Source organism: Anabrus simplex, chromosome 1 (genome assembly GCF_040414725.1).
Source record: "Anabrus simplex isolate iqAnaSimp1 chromosome 1, ASM4041472v1, whole genome shotgun sequence".
In the NCBI taxonomy this organism is placed as follows: Eukaryota; Metazoa; Arthropoda; class Insecta; order Orthoptera; family Tettigoniidae; genus Anabrus; species Anabrus simplex.
Window position 1 is genome coordinate 820,280,887 of NC_090265.1, and position 17,900 is coordinate 820,298,786.

Sequence of the window (17,900 nt, forward strand, 5' to 3'; positions counted from 1 at the left end):
AGGTCTCGTGGCGACTATGGGATAGGGAAGGCCTAGGAGTTGGAAGGAAGCGGCCGTGGCCTTAATTAAGGTACAGCCCCGGCATTTGCCAGGTGTGAAAATGGGAACCACGGAAAACCATCTTCAGGGCTGCCGACAGTGGGATTCGAACCCACTATCTCCCGGATGCGAGCTCACAGCTGCGCGCCCCTAACCGCACGGCCAACTCGCCCGGTACAGCGGTTTCTAAGTGAGCGTCCAAGACATAACGCAGCGCCGAAAACTCGTGTGTTAGATAGTTTTGCTTCAACTTCCGCTAGTGTAGGCTTAAATAATAATGATGATGATGATGATGATGAAGTGACAGAGAATCAGATGGAGACCAGCCCAACTGGCAGATCCGACGTTGACACAACACGAAGCACGTTGCCAAGTAGAGATGTCTGCAAAACGTGTGTGAGTCATTCGAAGAGGACCATGTAGGTGAATCCTGGACCCAGGTATCATGAGATTTCTCAAGGACTGAAGCTACTACAGCGGAATTTTAAATGCAATGAGTGCAGGGATAATTGACTAAACATAAGTATTACATATCTCAAGTTGATGCAAGTGTAATGGACTAGTATAACTTGGAAACAATTCTCTAACCCATGGGTGAATAATGGAAATATCGATTATTATTATTATTATTATTATTACTGCTTGTGGGGTGTGGCTATGAAGTTGTTTATATCTATTATTATTATTCTTCCTCTTCTTATTATTATTGTGATTATTATTACTGTCCGGACTTGATTTGGTATAAATCATGATCGTATTATTTGTGAGGTTATGTCATGAAACATCTGCTGCATGTATATTAATATGAGTTTATTTAATGTAAGAACACGTAATTAGTAGTATATAATTTATTATTTACCTGTACATATGATCTATAAACCCAATGCAGTATTTTGCAACACACGGTAGTAGTCCAGAACAACGTATCTTTGGCTCTAGAAAGTTACATAAAATTCCTTTTATTGTAAATAGCTTATTGGAGACTCTCGAAATTACGAGAAAACATGTTGTGTCATATTCTTCTAGAAGCCTGGCCAGGCAAGGTATATAAAGAGGCAGTCTTCAGGGTTAAGTGGAGTTGTTTTAGTGAGAGCTGTGAGTGCAAGTCTTTAATCGAGTATGTGAATTTGTTGCGTTGATAGTGTTATATGCAAGTGTTGCAGTCTCCTTCTTATTCTTATTCTTCGTAGCAGTGCTTTGTTCATGATGGCAGTTTATTAGTTTGTGTATGTATAATTTGTAAATAATTTGTAAATAAAACAGTGTACACAATTGACAGAATTTCTTGTGTGCTTCTTTGTGGTAACAACAAAGTTTGTTAGGTTAAAAGCTGTAAGTTTAAAATAATAACATTATTACCAAATTTACATAAATACATCTTATGGCTGGGGATCATTCGAAAATTTGTGTAACGTAAATCGACTAAATGTGTGACGGAAGTGTAACCATAGCAACTTAGCAGGCAGCGAAGTAAGGTGGTGGTGGTTGTGGTGATTATTGTTTTAAGAGAAAGTACAACTAGGCAACCATCCTCTATATAACACTCATCAGAGAGAAAATATGGAAGGGATCCGACACTTCCAGAAATGAAGGTATCGGCCAAAGGAAGATAAGGGCCACGAAGGGCATGAAAATGAAAGACTCCATAGGCCTTCATACATAATACCTTTCGGGGTTTGTAAAGAACAAGAGTTGACCAAGGTAGGTCGGATAGGATAGAAGAAAGTGAGGAGCCTGGCACAAGTAAGTAGAAGCAATGCCAGGACTCAGCTGAGGTCCCCGTGGTCGCCAACCCACGCTCCTAAGTTCAGAGCCCCTGAGGCCCCTTTTAGTCGCCTCTTACGTCAGGCAGGGGATACCGTGTGTGTTATCTACCGCCCCCACCCACAGGTGGAAGGGAAGTAAGGTATGGATGGATGGTCAGACTATGTTACCCAGCAACCGTGCAGGCTGTGTCTTGTGGCTGGTCGCTATCTGAAATTAACAGTCATGACCTGGAGACATATTTATGATCATTTGATTTTCGCAAATGGAAAAGTGGTTTCTTTTATCCTAGGGAACTGCCAATTTCCACGAGTGTGTTTTGATTAATTGTAATTAATCTATGAGGTATTTCTTGTATTTAGCTGTAATTTTAAAATTTAGATTCTTACGAAACAATTTATGAATGTAAGTATCTAATGTATACAATTACGTATATATATTTTGTAATTATAATACCAGCCCAATTGTTAAAATTACTGCTAAATTTGCCGAGTCTCCCCTACCTAGTTTTCAGTTGTGTAACATTATACTTTCAGCGGTTGTGCCGGCTACGTTCTGCCGGAGCGGCCGGTCGGAGGAGAAGGAACGCCAGATAACGACGAGGAGGACTTGGCGATGATGTGCTGGAAGTGTTTGAGCTGTGGCACCGGCATGCCTTCTCAAATCGTGTTCCAGGTGCTGGAGAAGGTAAGAATCATTCCACGCAGTTGGTAGGGGTATACTTGAGGTAGAGAATGTAGACGAGAATTGTAGTGTGACCATAACCCTTGTTCCCTTAAGCCACTGAACCGAAGAACCAACTCCGTGGATCAGTAGTAACATTTAACACTTGCTGAATGTGAGGACCTGTGACAGTAGATTTACCGGTAAGTTCAAAGCAAAGCAAATATTCCGGCTGGTCGGTGTATCGAAAAAATGTATAATAATAAGGAAGAATACAGCATGACTAATAATAATAATAATAATAATAATAATAATAATAATAATAATAATAATAATAATAATAATTGTTTCGTTATGCCCATTCATAGAGCGCGTTGGAACTTGTTCATTGGCTTGATGACTTTCGCCTTCCTATTATTCACAAATCTCGTCATGAGCTCACTGTGTTGCCTCTTCCGTTCTTCTGACCACTTTGTACGAGCCCTGCTGCTAGTTTTCACCATAAATGTGTGTGTATTTACTGAGGTCCGTAATACTTCGCGATTTTTCATCATATCTTTCCTGATGTTCAATTAACACAGATCTCCTCTTGTTTCCTCCAGCCAATTTATATTCCTGTTTTGGGAATTTACTACATTGAATAATCTTTTTTGTGAGATTATTATCCATCCTAAAAGTGTGTCCAAAAAATTTCAAACGTCTCCTCCGTGCAGTATAGATGAAACTATCTGTGTAACTATAGAGGTCTGCAGTTCGCCTTTCGATCCAAATTCCATTTTCTTGTATGGGCCCGAAACTTTTCTTAAGAATTTTGCTTTCTTGTTTATCGATGTCTGCAATTTTAGAGTGATCTCCAGAAGTTGCGGTTTCTGATGCACATAGAGCTTCCGGTAGGATAACTGTTTGGTAATGTTTCAATTTAGCATTACGTGACATTACTCGCTTATTGTAGTGACCCCATGCTAGTAATCTAAATGCCCTCTGAAATTTTGAGGCCCTTTCTTTATTGGCCAATCTGCCTAATCCCGAAGGGAGAATTATTTCTCCAAGGAATTTAAGAAATATACCTGTGAAATTGTCCCATATGCAGTTTCAATTTTATCTTTCTTGCACTTTTACTAACAATTCTGCATGTACTTGGTTTTCTCGAATGATATCTTAAGGTCTGCCTGTGATGCTGTTCTGTGTAATGTTTCGATAGCATACCTAGTTTCCTTTCTGTTGTTAGTGATGATAGCTAGGTCATCTGCGAAAGCCAAGCATTTCACTTTGATTTTGTTCCCAACAGTCCCGATGTTTGTGCTTATAATATCTTTTTCCCTGGTATTTTAACCTTTTCTGGTTAATTCCCTATTATTATTATTATTATTATTATTATTATTATTATTATTATTATTATTATTATTACTACTAGTTCGTAAACCATGGGTAACGGCTGAGTGGCCTAGTAAGTGGTTTTGAGAGTCGGGATACCAGTTGCTATGGAATGGGAGTGGGCATAATCGGACATATTCTGAGTCATGGCCCTCCTTGTGCTCCGGCGACTAAGTCTAAACAATTCACCGGTGGTCCCTAACCCATTTGAGGAGAGATTCTCTCTAGGACAATGTTTAAGTAAGGATAGCATCGTACGTCTCAGAATTTTCACCAAGAACGCTCAGAACGTTTTAAGCAAGCCTCGGACATGTGGGAGTAACAGAGTCCCACTCCCATTTGACAAACGAGGGACTCCTTGGAAAAAATTAAGAGATATAGAACTAAACGAGGCCACATAACACTGACTAGTTACAAATATAGGATAGTGGTGGCTGTGAGTAAATTCACAGAGGCTTGCAGACTGAACGCTAAAAGGCATAACAGTCTATAATGCAGATTTATTATTATTATTATTATTATTATTATTATTATTATTATTATTATTATTATTATTCGGCTCCTTGGTTGAATGGTCAGCGTAGTGGATTTCGCTTCAGAGGGCCCCGGGTTCGATTCCCCGCCGGGTCAGATATTTTAACTTTGGTTATTACCCTTAGTTTGCGGGATGAGTGTTTGTGTTCGTCGTCGTACACAAATGCATTTACACACAACACATCACACTACAAAAACCACTACAGAAATACGTTAAGTGAATACATCCCTCCACATAGATTTGGCGTCAGGAAGGCCTCCTGTCGTTATACTGGGCTATAGGGGCCGATGACCTAGATGTTAGACCCCTTTCAAACACAAGCATCACCGGGTGAGTTGGCCGTGAGGTTAGATGCGCGCGGGTGAGCTTGCGTCCGGGAGATAGTGGGTTCGAAACCCACTGTCGGCAGCCCTGAAGATGGTTTTCCGTGGTTCCCCATTTTCACACCAGGAAAATGCTGAAGGCTGAACCTTAATTAAGGCCACGGCCGCTTCCTTCCAACTCCTAGGCCTTTCCTTCCCATCGTCGCCATAAGACCTAACTGTGTCGGTGCGACGTAAAACCACTAGTAAAAAACCACAAGAATCATGATCCTCATCATCATCGAAACTGGGCTAAACCCGTGGAAATTGCCGCCCCCAGATAATTGGAAAAGGCCATTATTATTATTATTATTATTATTATTATTATTATTATTATTATTATTATTATTATTATTATTATTATTATTATTATTATTAATTCCTTGTGCCCAACTGTGGAGCGCGTTTGAACTTATTTTGCACAATGTTTCTTCTTCTTTTCTTCCCAATATCTCTTCATTTTTTCACTGTGTTCCTTTCTGCGTGCTTCTGTCCAGCCTGTATTTTTTCTTGTTGGTTTCTCTGCAAATTTATGTTTGTTTACTAAACTTCTAAATTTCATTCTATCTTGAATGGTTTCGTCCTCAATATCCATTTCGGGTAGATCTTCATGAATTTCTGCTAACCAATTGTTGTGGATTTTCAGGGTTAGAGCTAGATTTAGAATTTTCTTTGTCAGCCTGTTGTTATTCATTCTGTGTAGGTGTCCGTAGAATTTTAGTCGTCTCTTTCTGATGGTATCTGTGATTTTTTCTGTGAATTGAAAAATTTCGTGTAGTTTCTTTTTCATCCAAATTTCATTTTCGAACTTTGGTCCTAGGATTTTTCTGAGAATTTTCCTCTCTTGTTTCTCAATGCTTTTCATTTGTGACCTGCCGCCAATGATCAGTGTTTCAGATGCATAAAGTGCCTCTGGTTTGATGACTGTATTGTAGTGTCGTAATTTTGCATTTTTTGATATACATCTTTTGTTGTATCTGTTCCATGTGATTTTGTAAGCCCTTTGCAGTTTAGCAGTTCTTTCTTTGTTAGCTTCGTGATTTAACCCTGCTGGCTGAATAATTTCACCTAGATACTTGAATTTGTCTACTTGGGAAATTATTCCACATTTGGTGATTAATGGTTGATTGTCGAATCTTGATTTAGTTCCTTCCATAAATTGCGTCTTTTCAAATGAAATTTGAAGTCCGGTTTTTGCGGCTATTTGATGCAATTTTTCTATGGAGTGGATTGCTTCTTGTCTGTTGTTCGAAAGGATCGCAAGGTCATCTGCGAAAGCTAAGCAATCAAGGTGAATTTTGTCTTTAAGAAGTCTGCCAATGTTTATACCTTTAGTTTCTTTTCTCCATCCACGAATCACTTTTTCCAAAACTAAATTGAATAGTAGTGAGGATAGTCCATCTCCCTGTCGGACACCAGTTCTGATTTCGAACGGTTCAGAAATTTCTCCCAAGAACTTAACTTTTTATGTTGTGTTGGTCAGAGTTTCTTTAATCAATTCCCTCGTTTTCCTGACGACTTGAAATTCCTCTAGTATGTTGAACAGGGTCTGCCGATCTATGGAATCATACGCCTTTTTGAAGTCAACAAAGGTGATTACTGCTTGTTTAGTTTCGCGAATCTGTAGTATGGTTTTTAGGTTTAGGATTTGTTCTGCGCAGGATCTCCATTTTCGGAATCCAGCCTGATAATCTCCGATCAGGTGGTCCGTTTGTTTCTCTAATCTATTAAGTAGAGCTTTAGAGAAGATTCTATATACGAGTGAGAGGAGAGAAATTCCTTTGTAGTTATGAATATCTGATTTGTCTCCTTTCTTGTGAAGTGGGTGAATCAATGCACATTTCCAATCCTCCGGAATTTCTCCAGAAAACCAGATGTCCTGTAAGATTTTTGAATTATTATTATTATTATTATTATTATTATTATTATTATTATTATTATTATTATTGCGGGGGTTCCGTGACTCACAGAGGTTTAGGAAGCGCCTGGGTTGAATGCCTGGATAAGGAATTACTTAAAGCAACTTTTAATACAACGAATTTGGAAATTTATTTTTTTCCTTCTTTTTTCGTTTGGAAAGAAAATCTGAATGAATAACAAAAAGTAGAACAATTTATTAAAGAGATCGTCAGATCTAACAATATCGGAGACTTAGAAGTCCGAACATCAGGTACAAAATTTTAAGATAGTTTAATAAATGGGCCTAGTTAGTTTACATGGAATGGAGCATTATTGCGCCAGACAGGTACAATAGTTTTTACAAGAGCAGGATTTGCTCCAATCCGTTACACTACATAGGATTCTGTGCTCAACTATACCACAGTCTGAGCCTCGCAGAGGCAACATTTTCTTATGGCACACTAAAATTCCACAAGGCAAGCTATCGGTTGGCCTCACATTAAAGAATTCATACACAATGGCCCCGTTGTGGGCTTATCTATTGCTTCAAAATAAGATTGATAACCTTTCCAAAAGGGTACCGAAACTGAGAAACAGATACCCTAAGAATAACACCTAGTGAACAGGGGCAGCATTGCCCATACTACGTGGCCTTGATAATAAAAGAAAATGTTGCACATAACCCGCCATGAACAAAAGGCAACGAGGCGAAACACATGCACTCCCTATAGAAATTGTTAAAACCCTAAGCGGACTTATGGCCTAATGATACAGAGGATAATCCTATGCTATAAGGTGTGACTAAAGGAGGAACATTTAAGGCCGAGACAAGATTTATGAAATTTTGAGGTTTTGAAAACCTCAGTCACCCAATGCAAGGTTGAATGGGAAATAACAGAGGGACATCACTCTTTGTTCCCTTACATCACATATTTCCCCGAAGGGAATAGAAACAGAGTACTCAGACTTCATCGAAAATTCTACATTGAAACCAATAAGTTTCCAAAATTACATTATAAAAGCGACTGAAACTTTCCCCTCAAACTACCCGCAGGAGCTATCCTATGTCTAGGTAAATTCTGCCATTACCTTGTGTCGCCGGATCTTCCTCACGAAGGCCTCGCCCCTGCATCCCTAAGTCAAGTCCCACTCCCATGCACTGGAGCAATTCGGACAAGACGGCCCTAAAGTGCCCTGTTTTTATAGATCCATAACGCGAAGCTTCCAGCACTCTTTGCTGACAGGTTGGATTCATATACACACCCCCGGTTTTAATTGGCTAGAGAACATATTTCCAAGTATCTGATAGGTAGATTACAATCGAGGAGGAACCAGCTGAAGTCCTGACAACTTCGGTACTTTAAAAAATCCTCAGAACCAGGTTTACCAACTCCAAAGTAAACATTACTCTATCAAGTAGTTACAAATCGATGGTCTAGCCATCTAACGGTAGAAGACAACATTATTTGAATGTTTGCAAGTCAGTTGGCATAGATGGCCTTAGAGAAGGCGCACAGTTTAAATAACCGGGGTAAGTGTACCCATGGTACAATTCTTCTTCTTCTTGCATCAGCTATCGATAGCTTTTTTTTTTTGCTTTACATTGCACCAACACTGATAGGTTTTACGGCGGCGATGGGATATGAAAGTGCTATGGGTGAGAATGAAGCGACCATAGCCTTAAATTAGGCACAACTCCGGCATTTGTCTGGTGTATAAATGGGAAACCACGGGTAGATATTTTCAGGGCTACCGACAGTGGGGTCGAACCCACTATCTCTCGAATGGATGCTGATAGGTACGTGGCCCAAACCGGGCAGCCACTTGCTAGGTTACCGATTATTAACAGTAGATCCTTCAGTGACGCGATGGGATCTTTTTGAACTGTGTTTGTATTCAGGATCTGACTTACTTCGTCGATACAATAATAATTAGGTTCAGATTTCATGCTAGTTTCGTATTTACAGTAATGGTAAATTGTAAGACAGGAACAAGCGTCCCTAACTATTTATCTATCTACTATACTTGTCGAGTTTCTTGCTTGAAACTGCAATTATAACTTGCCTCACTTTTTAGTCACTTTAACATTTTCTTCTGTCACTATTGACTGAATTTTATGAATTTACTCTAACAATTCCTCTCATTCTTGTAAACCTATTTCATACTTCTACATCTGCTTCACTTTTAGGTAGGGTCCGAACTCGCGTCTATGGAGAAGGGAGATCCTGAGGCCTGTGAGCAATTTCTGAATAAGTTCGGTGGTGAACGTCTGCTGCACCCGAACCACTTCTACCTGACTGATGTGCGGTTAGCTTTGGCACAACTATACGGTCAAGCAGGGGGTGGTCTACCGACTACTTCGGACAAAGAGCTAGAAAGAAAGATTAAGCTCTGTCTACAACTGCTGGCACTCGCAGACGTTTTAGTACCAGGTGAGTATCGAGCTGTGTACTATTTGGACGTCCAGAACCATCAGTGTTAAATTCACTGCATTACTTTAGTGTAACAGGTATCAATTATGCCCGATTATTAGTAGCTCACGATGTGCGTTGAAGTACATGATGTTATGTAGTCGTGCTGCTGTGATGTGTATCCAGATTGCTGTTGTTTGTGGCATCATGCCAAAGTGCTCAATATGAGTTAAGTCCGACGAATGCAGGGGCCATCTAGCTGAGTTTAATTTGACTCTGATTTATGTAGGATGATGGGCTGCTGATACAAATTCAGGAATAATCCAAACGTAAAGGGGTGTAAGTGATCTGTGTAGGTCTCATTATTGAGACGTCCATATACATGACTAAGTAATAATAATAATGCTATTGGATAAACGTCCCACGAACTACTTTTTTGTTTTGTTTTCGGAGACGCCGAGGTGCCATAATTTAGTCCCACAGGAGTTCTTTTACGTGCCGGTAAATCTACCGACACGATGCTGACGTATTTGAGCACCTTCAAATACCACCGGACTGAGCCAGGATCTAACCTGCCAAGTTGGGGTCAGAAGGCCAGCGCCTCAACCGTCTGAGCCACTCAGCTCGGCCATGACTAAGTAAACAGTGTTTGTGCCGGCCGCGCGGTGTAGGGGTAGCGTGCCTGCCTCTTACCCGGATGCCCCGTGATCGATTTCCGGCCAAGTCAGGGATTCTTACCTGGACGTGAGGGCTGGTTCGAGGTCCACTCAGCCTACGCGACTACAATATTGATGATATATCTGACGGTGAGATAGCGGTCCCGGCCTAGAAAGCCAAGAATAACGGCCGAAATGAATAATCGGGGTGACCACACGACACCTCGTAATCTGCAGGCCTGCGGGATGAACAGCGGTCGCTTGGTAGGCCAAGGCCCTTTGGGGCTGTTGCGCCATGGGGAAAGGGTAAAGGAAAGTAAACAGTGTTTCAATCTTTTACCCTTGGAGTCTTGTATTCGATTCCCAGCTGAGTCATCAGATACTGCTTAACAGACACAATTATATGAGTACTGAGGGTTTTCTTTTACAATCTGCTTCACGTCGTACCGGCACAGGTAGGGCTTACGGCGACGATGGGATAGGAAAGGGCTATGGGTGGGAAGGAAGCGGCCGTGGCCTGAAGTAAGGTACATACCCAGCATTTGCCTGGTGTGAAAATGGGAAATCACGGGAAACATCTTCAGGGCTCCCGACAGTGGGGTACGAACCTACTATTTCCAGAATGCAAACTCACAGTTGTGCGCCCATAACCGCACGGCCAACTCGCTCGCTCGCATTTTACAACGCGGACGTAGAAATACAGCAGTCTCTTAAATGAGTTGTCATCCATCAGTGCTCCAGTGTTCGAGTAGCAACATGGGGTCTGCTCAAGGCTTGAAGTCTCCTTCCGACGGACGAATCACCATCAACAGCGCCATATGCCCTCATTCCATATGAACAATGCGGAGAAGTTTGGAATTGAATGCGGGCTTTTGTCGCATAATCTAGTGATTATAAATTGTATACCACCACCTCTCCTATCCTACCAGCCAACATTGTGATGGTGACCTTTTTATCATAGCCACCAAGCGGGCTTCAGAGCAATTAACTATATGCAATTGAAATCCAGGACCCGACCAGGAATCGAAGCCGGAGCCCTCTGAATCGAAGGTCTGTACGCTGACCATTCAGATACGGAGCTGGAGAAGAGGTCACGAGGCTATGATCATGATATCAGTTCAAACATAAAACTGCAAGCTTGTCTTGCTTTTTAGGCCTACATTTTCAAAAGTCACGGTATATCACTGCGGCACGAACTTGAACCAGACTTCATATTCCTCTACGGTCTGCCTCTAAGGTAGGCATAGTATATTACTCTTGCCAAGGGGACGCGGGTTCGATTCACCACTCATCGTAGCACAGAAATGTTTCGAGCTGTCAGTGGAGAGTTGGCGTGTAATGACATAAGTAGACGATTAAGCTTGAGTAGTGCTTTTAAAAGTAGGAAAGATCATAATATGAAGATAAAGTTGCAATTCAAGAGGAGAAATTGGGGCAAATATTCATTTATGGGACGAGGAGTAAGGGATTTGAATAAATTATCAAGAGAAATGCTCGATAAATTTCCAATTTCTTTCAAGATGTTCAAGAAAAAGCTAGGTAAACAAGAACAGGGAATCTGGCACCTAGGCGACAGCCATAAATACACATAATTAATGATTGATTGATTGATTAATTGATTGATTGATTGATTGATTGATTGATTGATTGATTGATTGATTGATTGATTGATTGATTGATTGATTGATTGATTGATTGATTGATTGATTGATTGATTGATTGATTGATTGATTGATTGATTGATTGATTGATTGATTGATTGATTGATTGATAGTACTGACTGGAATACAAAACAGCAGACCCTACGGCAAAGCGGGATAAAAGAGAAGGAGAAGAAGAAGAAAAAGAGGTGAGTTGGAACTTACCAACTCAAAAGCTGTGTGATATGAGGTCCAGCGAACCCGGTTGAGAATAATAAGCAGTAAAGCAGAATCGATAAGCAAGTGAAAATCTGAAGATCTACAGAATACTTCACTGGGAAGCTGTTGCGCTGGGAAGATCTTTAATGTGATATATGGGCGACGGATTTAATGTCTTACATTTCTTGAGCCGTAGACTGTATACATGTTATCTCTCGGAACACGTGTTTTTTTTAACGCTTCCTCATTAGTCACTGTCTTAACGTATACATTTATACGACTGAACGTCGGTATGACATCCCAAATGTTCGTCCAGATATTTTAAAATAGTCGCGGCAGGCGTATCGCCAGAGCGAATCCGCTCCGCTAATCGAAAACGACAGAAACCCACGTACAGTGGATCAAGGTCCTCTCCCTTTATACTGAACTGCGGTACGGTACCCGTGCGTTTTGTTACAATTAAAAATCACAATGAGTAAGAATGAAAGGTCAATAATAATAATAATAATAATAATAATAATAATAATAATAATAATAATAATAATAATGATAATAATAATAAGTTATTTATAACTTACGGTATCTAAAGTTCTTTCTTTCTTTCTTTCTTTCTTTCGTTCTTTCTTTCTTTCTTAATCTGTTTATTCTCCAGGGTTGGTTTTTCCTTCGGACTCAGCGAGGGATCCCACCTCCACCACCTCAAGGACAGTGTCCTATAGCGTCAGACATTGGGTCGGGGATACAACTGGAGAGAATGACCAGTACCTCACCCAGGCGGCCTCACCTGCTATGTTGTACAGAGGCCTTGGTGGGGGATGGGAAGATTGGAAAGGATAGGCAAGGAAGAGGGTAGGAAGTTGCCGTGGCCTTCAGTTAGGTACCATCCCGGCATTTGCCGGGAGAAGTGGGAAACCACGGAAAACCAATTCGAGGATGGCTGAGGGGGGAATCGAACCTCAGCTGACCTCCCGAGGCTGAATGGACCCCGTTTCAGCCCTCGTGCCTCTTTTTAAATTTAATGGCAGAGCCGGAAATCGAACCCGGGCCTCCAGGGATGGCAGCTAATCACACTACACCCCAAAGGCAGACGACATTTTCTAGGATGCAATTAGAGATTAGTGTAGGGAGGTTATCTGTTTGCTGTGGTACCTAGAAGTCCAAGTCCATCTTCATTTAAGTCCAATTAAAACATTATTGCAGCGAAATGGCTCTGCTGCCGTCGCGAGTTTATTCTTTCTTTCTTTCCCAGCCCCTTTACCGACGCCTAGATGGAGTCACGGGTGTAATCTAAACAATAGTCATTGATAACACCGGCTGGGACTTTACTCATAACGGACTATATCCGAGGTGAAAATGAGTCGTGTAGTTACAAAAGCAGCTACATAACTTTTTTTTGTGAAATTGTGATTTTGCTGTGTTTGTTTCCTCCAAATAGTCCTCTATAATCATATAAATGCAGAACAGTTCATATTCAGATACATCATGCTGTTACAAGCAGGTAAAATTGGGGGTTAGTTTCATAACCAGCCAAGTTACTATTTCAGTTGCAAAATCAGATCCATCGGTGAGAAGGCACTGCGCGGTATACTACTGATCTAGACAAGTTGAAAGAAAAGAGTGTGAGGGATTGTTTCAAGGAACATGTTGCACAAGGACTAAGTGAAAAGGCTGAAGGAAACATTATAGAGGAAGAGTGGAGAGTCATGAAAAATGAAGTCAGTAGGGCTGCTGAAGAAATGTTAGGAAGGAAGAAAAGATCTACTACGAATCAGTGGATAACTCAGGAGATACTAGACCTGATTGATGAACGACGAAAATACAAGAATGCTAGAAATGAAGAGGGCAGAAAAGAATCCAGGCGATTAAACAATCAAGTGGATAGAAAGTGCAAGGTAGTTATGGCTGAAGGAGAAGTGCAAGGATGTCGAAGGCTGTATGGTCCTGGGAAAGGTAGATGCTGCATACAGGAAAATCAAGGAAACCTTTGAAGAAAGGAAATCTAGGTGTATGAATATTAAGAGCTCAGATGGAAAGCCACTTCTAGGGAAAGAAGACAAAGCAGAAAGATAGCAGGAGCATATCCAACAGTTGTATCAAGGTAAAGATGTAGATAATTTGGTTCTGGAACATGAAGAGGCTGTTGATGCTCATGAAATGGGAGACCCAATTTTGAGGTCAGAGTTTGACAGAGCTGTGAGTGACCTGAATAGGAACAGGGCACCTGGAATTGATGACATTCCCTCTGAATTACTGACTGCCTTGGGAGAAACCAGCATGGCAAGGTTATTTCATTTAGTGTGCAAGATGTATGAGACAGGAGAAGTCCCATCCGATTTTCGGAAGAATGTTGTTATACCTATTCCCAAGAAAGCCGGTGCTGACAGGTGTGAAAACTACCGCACCATTAGTTTAGTATCTCGTGCCTGCAAAATGTTAACACGTATTATTTACAGAAGAATGAAAAAACAAGTGGAAGCTGAGTTGAGAGAAGATCAATTTGGCTTCAGAAGAAATGTAGGAACACGTGAAGCAATCCTGACTTTACGTCTGATCTTAGAGGATCGGATCAAGAAGGACAAGCCCACGTACATGGCATTCGTAGATCTAGAAAAGGCATTCGATAATGTTGATTGGACCAAGTTATTTATGATTCTGAAGATGATAGGGATCAGATACCGAGAACGAAGAATTATCTACAATCTGTATAAAAATCAGTCTGCAGTGATAGGAATCGAGGGCTTTGAAAAAGAAGCAGCAATCCAAAAAGGAGTGAGGCAAGGCTGCAGTTTGTCCCCTCTCCTTTTCAATGTTTACATAGAAGAGGCAGTAAAGGAAATCAAAGAGAAATTTGGAAAGGGAATCACAGTCCAAGGAGAGGAAATCAAAACCTTGAGGTTTGCCGATGATATTGTTATTTTATCAGAGACTGCAGAAGATCTCGAGAAGTTGCTGAATGGTATGGATGAAGTCTTGGGTAAGGAGTACAAGATGAAAATAAATAAGTCTACAACAAAAGTAATGGAGTGCAGTCGAATGAAGGCAGGTGATGTAGAAAATATTAGATTAGGAAATGAAGTCTTAAAGGAAGTAGATGAATATTGTTACTTGGGTAGTAAAATAACTAACGATGGCAGAAGTAAGGAGGACATAAAATGCAGACTAGCACAAGCAAGGAAGAGCTTTCTTAAGAAAAGAAATTTGCTCACTTCAAACATTGATATCGGAATTAGAAAGATGTTTTTGAAGACTTTCGTGTGGAACGTGGCATTGTATGGAAGTGAAACATGGACGATAACTAGCTCAGAAAGAAAGAGAATAGAAGCTTTTGAAATGTGGTGTTACAGAAGAATGCTGAAGGTGAGATGGATAGATCGAATTACGAATGAAGAGATACTGAATCGAATTGGTGAGAGGAGATCGATTTGGCTAAATTTGACGAGAAGAAGAGATAGAATGATAGGACACATCTTAAGACACCCAGGACTTGTTCAGTTGGTTTTTGAAGGAAGTGTAGGTGGTAAGAACGGTAGGGGTAGACCAAGGTATGAATATGACAAGCAGATTAGAGCAGATGTAGGATGCAATAGTTACGTAGAAATGAAAAGGTTAGCACAGGATAGGGTGGCATGGAGAGCTGCATCAAACCAGTCTATGGACTGATGACTCAAACAACAACAACAACAACAACAACATATTTACAAGAGAAACATACCAAACCTCCCACCATTCTAGTTATGTTTGAGTAGCATTCCCACAACAAGAGTACAAAATGTATGAGGAGAAGCGGAATTCTGTGGTAGAGTTTATTTAGAAATTCAATGTGATAGAAAATCATTATTGTAGGAACAAAACTAGCTGCCGGGTGTACTTACGTTCCGATCTAAACATTACAAAAATGTGGCGGTTGTATGATGCAGACGATAGGAAGAAAGTTAAACTATCTTATTTTCGTCATGTATTCCGGACTGTTTTCAATATTGGGTTAGGCACTCCTAGAACGGATGAATGTTCCACTTGCATCTACCTAGATGAAAGAATGGCAAATGCAAGAAATTCGGAGGGAAGAGTCTTTGATGTGTGAGAAGAGAAGCCATAAGCTAAAAGCACAAGCTTCTTACTCCCTTCTGAAAGAAGGACGTGACGGCATCATGACAGTATCTTTTAATTACAAAAAAATAAAAAAAATAAAAAATAAAAATAAAAAAAAAATCAAGTTTTGCCTCGTGTAACTGATCAAAGCGCATATTATTCACGGCAACTATATAAATATAATCTAACTATAGTGGTCGGTGATTCAAAATGAAAACAAAGGAGAACGTATTTATTTACCATTGGGATGAGAGTGAGCACAGTAAAAGCTCTAACGAAGTAGATTCAGCTGTATTTCACTCTCTGTCAAACCTTAACATTCCGGAGAGTGTCAAAGTAGTTCACCTCGCATCAGATGGATGCGGGGGACAGAACAAGAACATTTTCATGATGGGCATGGTAGGTGTATGGCTTTTAAACTCCGCTCCTCAGACTGTCAAGAAAATAGAATTTGTGTTCGCAGCTGGAGGGCACTCTTTCCTTCCGCCCGACCGTGTTTTTGCACGAATTGAGAAGGAAATCAAGGGACGTGATACTATGCTCGATCCACAAGAATATACCAACATTTTTTCCCAATTCGCAACCGTTATTCCTCTCGCAGGGAAGGTCTTTGACTGGAAAAGAGTGATTACTAATACTGTCCGCGCACTTGCTCAATGGCACTTTCAATTTAATCCCCGCAAAAGATTTTTCTTTAAAAGAAACAACAATAGAAATAGATAAAACATAATGGAAGTAAGCAACAATTCTCTTTATGGGAGAAGTCCATTGCAGGGTTAACTTAGGATGTTGCAGCACTGTCTGTGAAAGGTACAAGACAATCAAAGACGTGCTACCTCCTACTCTGATACCAACAGGTATTAAGGTGTCTCCGCCGAAAGTCCGTGATGTTGCAGCATTACTCGTAAAACATTTCAGTCGTGATTGGTTGCCACTGGAGTCTTTGTCGTACTGCAAGAACGTCGAGTTAACTGATATAGAAACTCTTGAAGATGCTACTCAGCAAGATTCTGTGTGTACAAATGCATGCGAAGTTACTGATTTGGTTGTGTAGGCTAGTGAATGGCCAAGAATTGTGATTGATTTCCATTCTTCAAACTTTCAGCTTGACTGTTCTGCAACTTAGAATTGACATTACTACTTAAATGTTCATGTTTTACTCATTTTTTGAGAATGGTATATATTGTTTCAAAACGGGACACATTCATGCAGCTAGCTTCTAAACCAGATACATCCAAAATAAATTCCCAATTATTTACAAAACTATAAACTAATGATCGTTGATATATAAGGTATATATGCATCTATCTAGTGCAAAATACTTGCCAGAGTTTCAAGGCTTTCTTCTTTCATACAGTAGAGTTAGAGTGTTTTTATGTCTCCTGAATTTTTTGTATTTGTGACTTATCTACTTTTGAAAATAAACGACGCAAATGAAGCGAGAGCTCTGTGCATTGAAATGACTACCACAATGAGTTGTTGAGTAAACAGAAGAATGATAAGAACAGCTGAACGGTATGCATTGTTCCTGTTTCCACTGTGATTGTTTGCTACTGATATAAACTGTACCTTGCAGACGGCAAGGCATTAAATCCCTGGTCAAACAAATCTCGTGCGGCGGTAAACATCCTCCCGTCTAGCGTTGTTTCTCAACGAGTTATTCCGAGCTTCTTGCCAACTGTCGCGGCAGATTAAGCGCGCGACTATGCCAAGCAGTTATCTTTTTATATATATAAGCGTTTTGTCTGTACATTGCTCAGAATTAAAACAAAAGGTATTTTTGTACCGATCATGTCCACCGTAACTTTTGAATTTTCCGTCATGTCTGTCTGTATGTATGTACGAGCATCACAAGAAAATGGCTGAAGAGAATTTAATGAAAATCGTTATGTAAAGCCGGGGGATAATACACTACAATCTAGGCTATAAATAATTTTATTCACGCTGAGTGAAATGATAGTTTAGGAAAAGGCCTAAAATATAATTCTCAAATATGTATTTTATTAATGGTCCTATCGATAAATACTACAAAACTAAAGTTATATAGAATTAAATTTCTGATCATTTATGTCGTATACATTTTTACCGTACCGGTTATGATAACGAATGGATTTCGATTTTTGTTGATAAGTTCATATCACCGCTGAACCACTAGGAAATGGGTGAACAGAATTTAATGAAAATCGGTACGGGATGTAAAGTCTGGGAATAAGGTGCTACAGTCTAGGTTATAAATAATTTTTATTCAC

At 40.2% G+C, this 17,900-nt stretch overlaps 1 protein-coding gene across 1 annotated transcript in view; it reads left to right on the forward strand.

Annotated features, from left to right (window-relative positions):
- The window catches only part of SmydA-1 (SET and MYND domain containing, arthropod-specific, member 1), a 161,084-nt gene that overhangs the window by 62,564 nt on the left and 80,620 nt on the right, over positions 1-17,900 (forward strand). The window contains exons 6-7 of the mRNA XM_067136353.2: positions 2,340-2,490; positions 8,825-9,068. Of these exons, the coding sequence (XP_066992454.2) occupies positions 2,340-2,490; positions 8,825-9,068 (395 nt within the window). The remainder of the gene's footprint in view (positions 1-2,339; positions 2,491-8,824; positions 9,069-17,900) is intronic.